This window comes from Hetaerina americana, unplaced genomic scaffold, assembly GCF_022747635.1.
Source record: "Hetaerina americana unplaced genomic scaffold, ioHetAmer1.1.p SCAF_2, whole genome shotgun sequence".
Classification (NCBI taxonomy): Eukaryota; Metazoa; Arthropoda; class Insecta; order Odonata; family Calopterygidae; genus Hetaerina; species Hetaerina americana.
Window position 1 is genome coordinate 109,140,168 of NW_027286763.1, and position 6,000 is coordinate 109,146,167.

At 32.3% G+C, this 6,000-nt stretch overlaps 1 protein-coding gene across 3 annotated transcripts in view; it reads left to right on the forward strand.

The window, feature by feature from the left end:
• Positions 1-5,691, forward strand: part of LOC139688380 (trichohyalin) — a 91,868-nt gene extending 86,177 nt beyond the window's left edge. Inside the window, exons 37-41 of one of the 3 annotated variants that reach the window (XM_071585924.1) lie at positions 579-676; positions 849-987; positions 1,269-1,399; positions 2,096-2,213; positions 5,319-5,690. In XM_071585924.1, the coding sequence (XP_071442025.1) occupies positions 579-676; positions 849-987; positions 1,269-1,399; positions 2,096-2,213; positions 5,319-5,402 (570 nt within the window). In that variant the 3' untranslated portion in view covers positions 5,403-5,690. Of the gene's footprint in view, positions 1-578; positions 677-848; positions 988-1,268; positions 1,400-2,095; positions 2,214-5,318 lie in introns of all 3 variants that reach the window. The other 2 variants (XM_071585926.1, XM_071585925.1) reach the window with 2 other exon arrangements.
• The last annotated feature ends 309 nt before the right edge of the window (positions 5,692-6,000 follow it).

A 6,000-nucleotide genomic window follows, 5' to 3' on the forward strand; every position in this document is an offset into this window, starting at 1 on the left:
TTAACCTTCACACACAAATAAACACACTTATTAATGCTTTTTATTGTAATTGAGAAAGCTTAGAAAGCTGTATTTTATAAGTTCCAAATTACATGAATTTAACTTCATACTAGCTTTTTAGATAAAATTAAGCATGGTCATTGTAGGCATCCTCGTGTTTCATAATCATGCAAGTTAATTACGCATTGATTTTTAAAGAAACACTTTTCTCTTGATGAAGCTAACAACCTGAATTCATTAAAGTTGCTTAATTTCCTGTCTGGTTGTTTTTACGTCTACACTTAATGGAAATATTCCTTTCACTGTTTTGGGGAAGTATGTTGATAAGTGTGCTCAGCATCTGCAGATATGCTTATGATACCCAGTTATGCAATTCCTGAGAGAAACTTTGTGCTGTATGATGTTCCCAAGAAATGTTTTTATTGATTATCACAGTAATTAAAGTTAAGGAAATTTAAATGAGAACAAAGTGTGACCTTCTATGGTTATCTTTGGCATTGATCAGCATTAATGGTAAGTTATATTTAAATTATAAGTCAATTTCTCTTCTCTAATGCCATTGAATGTTTTCATTGAAGTCCATTTGGAAGATGGATGCTGATGGAAGCACTGGCAGCTTGCAGTCTATAGAAGCTGCATCCGAAATCCTGGATGATAGATACCCAAGTCTTGACAGGTAATTTGTAAATATTTTTATTATTGTGAATAAGATGTCAGAGCATGTTCTGAATCAATTAATATCCCAGAATTTTGGTAATTTTAGCTTACATTTTTAAAATCCTATTTTTGGTATTTTCATGTAATATATTTTCATATTATTGTAAAAACTAATGATGTCCATTCAATAGGCTTTCTGCTGGGTCGACCCAAAGTGAGATAGGCACGACAAAGAAGAAAAAGACTGGAATTTTTGGAAAATTGAAGAAACTCACAAAATCCAAAAGTATAGATGAGGGCAACTTAAGGGATTATGATGGATCCACACAGGTACGAAGAATATATTGATGCCAAACCAGGCACATAGATTTCATTGCTTCATATTAAAAAAAATAACGTTTTCTATTTAACTTTGATATGAATTTTTACGTACATATTTCCTACATTAGTTATATTTGCTATATATATTATTGATATGAGGTGGATAGAAGTTCTAAGGTCTTTTGTTTCTAAACAACTAACTAACTCCAGAAGGTTGAAACATGTATTACTTCTCAATATAATCTCCTTGGAGATGTGGACATTTTTCATCATAGCACATTTTCTTTCAGGGTGGTTCAGTTATTGGTTCAGGATCTGATATTAGTGTGGGCACTGAGGAGCTGGAAGAAAGAGGGAGAGGGAAAGATTTGAAAGGAAAGCTTAGCGGACTCTTTAAGAAGAGTGGATCAAGAAGTTCAAGGTAATGTCATGACTAGGCAGTGCAAAAAAATCTGCTTTTATCCAAAAAATCAAAAATATATCCCAATTTATTTTCTATGCAGCAAATATAAATATAATTCTGTGCAAAATTTTAATTTAGTTTTAAAGTGATAGTTTTTTTATTATTCTAGCTGACCAATAGTTTTTGAAAATTTTACACCTTGGAATCAAAAGTTTATGCTAAAAAAAATTAGAGGAATGAGTAAAAATTATTATTGAAATATATTTTCTACTGAGACTATTACACCTCTTTAGCTAATAATAATGTTGGCAATATTCCAATTTATTTACCTTTGCTATTTCAATTCACATAAAATGGAGTTCTTTCTCAAAAAGATTCTCTTCAAATCAGCTGACATCGGAGGTATTTATTTATATCTGACCGCCTCTCTCCCATGCAGTTAATGAAAATAAGAATTAAAGATATAAAATCTCTTAAAATAACCTCATGTTAGTGGTTAGATAAATGCCACATTTTTCACACTGGTTTAATTGTTTCATCAATGGAAACAGCAAAACACAGAGCGTGTGTGCTATGATATCCAGCTGAGGGTGTGAAATGTTTTCATTGCATATCTTGAAGATCTGCTTTTAATTATAGATGATGTTGTGAAAGGCGCATATTATCGAAACACTTTTTTTTTAATGCATCACCATGATCTCCGTCATTTTGCAGCATGGAGCGTGGCTCTTCAGAGAAAGTGGGTCCAATGTCATCAGCCACATCTGACCATGGAGCTTCCCCAGCCCAGCGACCCTTATCAAGAACTGCATTGTCCAGGCCCTCTCCTGCTGTAAGAACCTTTGAAACTGATAATTTATTTTGAGCCAGCTAAATAGATAGTCGAGCATGCAATCTATGCTTAAATGGCAAACGAAATTTCACTCTCTGTGATTATGCTAGGCAAAATGAAATTAATCCACTATGTTTTTTGCGGTACATTCCTCATTAAATTTGAAACTATGAATTCTTGAATTTGTGTCAAACTAAAAAAAAATGTCATTCATCCAGTTTATTTATGAGCTCATTTATTGGAATTGTATGCTAATAATTTCCCTTTGTCTTCATTGCTTCAGGACGATTTTTTTTAATGGAATGTTATATAATTGATTTGTGTGACCATTATCGTTACCCATTGATAGATGTAGAATAGACAACCACTGATCAGAAAAGGATGTATATCAGGATTGGTACATCTGTTAATGGCAATGGGTGCCATTTAAAATATAACTGTGATAAACATAACAGGTTTCAAAAGTTTCAGGTTTAACTTTGTCGAATTCCTTTATGATGAGGGTAAAAAAGAAACTTTACACTTAAACAATGAAGATTTAATATTTCACGACCAAGGTGTCGATGCTGTCTGTGCATCATCATCAGGTCTGATTAGGATGCGCAGCATCGACACCTCGGTCATGAAATATTAAATCTTTATTGTGGAAGTGTAAAGTTTCTTTTTTACCCTCATTGCTGTGATAGTTGGTATTGGCTTTCTTTATCTTTTATAGTTTTCTTTGGATGTGATTCTTCCTTATTTTACCAAGATAGTTAATTTTTCTTTAGAGGAATCTCCACAATTTTTCTCATTGAGTAAAACAAAAGGGTATTGTCTAGTCTCCCTGCAGCATTCAAAAGAATTCCGTACACAGTGCCCGTTTATTAAATTTTACCAATCATGAATATTGTCAGTTTTACATTAAAATGCACTATCTTCCTTGCATGGCAAATTCTGATTTTTCTCCTTTATTGCCAGTTACTGACAGACAAAGAAGTATTCAGTAGTTATGAAATAATCATAAATAATGATAAAGTATTGAGGTATTACCATAGTTGTTTTTTTTTGCTGTTTAGCCCTTCAGGCTTCATTTTCATGTTGTATTTTCTTGTGTGATACTCATCTTTAATTTCAATCGTCTGGTGGAATTTGATAAAAATAAAAAAGAATAATTTTGTGGGATATTATTTATGATTGAATGTTACTTACTTTCCCTTTTGAATGAAACCAAAGAGAGAACAGCTCTTCATAAAGTCTGGGAACAGTAAATATGAAAGAGGTATTCCCTGTCGAGATACAATAATGTTTTGTTTGTTGTTTTGAGTTTGGTCACTCAAGGGGAACGTAAAAAGAGCAGTCTGATCTGGAATTAATCCACCAGTTGATTCCCATGGGCTGCATAAATAGTGCTGTTCATTTTTGATGCATTGTCATCTCTTCAATTTCTTGTTGGTTCCAGTTTAAATTTTATGAATAGAGTCTCAGTTTAAACTAAAGCATCTGACTTCATAGGAATCTGGAGTTGAAGGGTCCAATTGTGATAATTGCAGTAGGTGTTCACAATTTCTGTGATGCTTCCATGCCACCATAACATACGACGGTGGTCTGAAAATTTTCCGACCTAACAAAGATACAAGACATTTTTTCTGAAATTTTCTGAGTTTAGAAACTTTTCAGACCACCCTCGTAGGTACTTCACACAAGCAACCATACATGTCATAAGCATTTATGATTTCACTACATAATTAACACCCCTAACAATTTAAGTGTAGATACTCTTTAAAATTAGAATTTAAAACTCCAGCTTGAGTGTAGCTTTAGACGTAAGCACCACCATTCATAAGGGGCTGCTCCAACCAATTTATCAGGAAACAGAATGGGATGTCCGATACAAAATGAATGCATCTGAAATAAATATAATGTCAATACTAGTTGAATTCATTTTCACAAAAAGTCAAATATGGTGAATTGCGTAAGGTTTATTGATCAGAGGAAGGATTAAGAGAAACTCAGTTTGAATATTATGTTAGCCTACTTTTAAAGAAGGGTTTTTGGGTTTTAAAGGACTGGCCCGTCCAGCTTCAAGTGACCTCTGCTTCAGTTGTCCTTCATAAGTCACTGGGTCAGAATTTTATAAGATGCCATTGAAAAATCCACAACTTACAGGATCTCAGCCCATTCTCCAGACATAAAAGGCCACCACTTCTCTGTCTAGTCTCTAAAAATTACAAAAAATAATCAGAAAACCATGCTGCTGAGGGGTATATGAGTGGTAACACATGTGTGTGTATATATATATTTATAAACAAAAAAAAAATATATATATATGTATATATATATATATATATATATATATATATATATATATATATATATATATATATACATATATATATATATATATATATATATATATATATATATATATCTATGTATATAGATATATTATTAGTATTATTATTATTATTATTATTATTATTATATATATATCTATGGGCTGACACAATATAGCACAAATAGAAAAGAATAGACACATTTAAAAGAACACTCACACGGTAAATTGTTCGAGCTTTCGGCCCTCTCAGAGGCCTTATTCAAGTGAGACTGAAAATATGCTGTTGCTGTGGAGAGGGTAAAGAGGTATGGGCGGGGAGGGGAGGTGTGGAGGGAATGCTGGGAGGGAATTTAAAGATGGCGGTTAAGGGTGGGAATTTTGAAAGAACGGAAAGCTAGTATGTAGGCGGATTCATGAGTTCTCACCTCTATGTTGTTCTCGCCTCTCGTGTGAGTTTTTCCTTATGATCGTTATATATATATATATATATATATATATATATATATATATATATATATATATATATATATATATATATATATATATATATGCATGCATATTGCTGCTTTTCAAGAAAGTCTCATTCAACCTCTGAAGTATTGCTTATCACACCCTCTACAGAAATCCTAGTTGAAACCAACGGGTTAAACATGAGAAATTGTTCCAATGTCTTACTGCATTATTTAAGCTACAAAAAGAGAGGGAATCTAACTGTTATTTCTGTTCAGTTTTGTGCCTAGGTTATATTATGTAAAATTTAAATTAATCTTAATTATTATTTCTTTCAGAGAAGTGATTCTAGTCACACATCAAGCACTTCAAGGCCATTAACTGCTTCTGCAACACCGAGAGCAGTAATTAGCAGAAAATAAAATGGCATCAGTTGAATTATTCACAACTGATTAATTCCCTTATACAGCATGTATGTAAAGTTTATTTATGACGTCTGTGATTCCATTTTCATTGTTAAGTTGTCGCAATATGATTTAATTGTTCAAGTTATTGCCACAGGATGTGAAATGAATTAGAATGGTCCTCTGTTGCACATACGATCCATAGTTTGTATTTGTAAAATAAACACTTAAAATTATTAAATTTGAAACTATGAATTCTTGAATTTGTGCCAAACTAAAAAAAAAATGTCATTCATCCAGTTTATTTTTGTGCTCATTTATTGGAATTGTATGTTAATAATTTCCCTTTGTCTTGTCTGCTTCAGGACGATTTTTTTTATTGGAATGTTATATAATTGATTTGTGTGACCATTATCGTTACCCATTGATATGTAGATGTAGAACAGACAAACACTGATCAGATAAGGATGAATATCAGGATTATTAAATGTGTTCATGGCCATGGGTTCAGTTTAAAATATTACTATGATGGTTGGTATTGGCTTTCTTTATCTTTTATAGTTTTCTTTGGATGTGATTCTTCCTTATTGTACCAAGATAGTTAATGGTATATGAG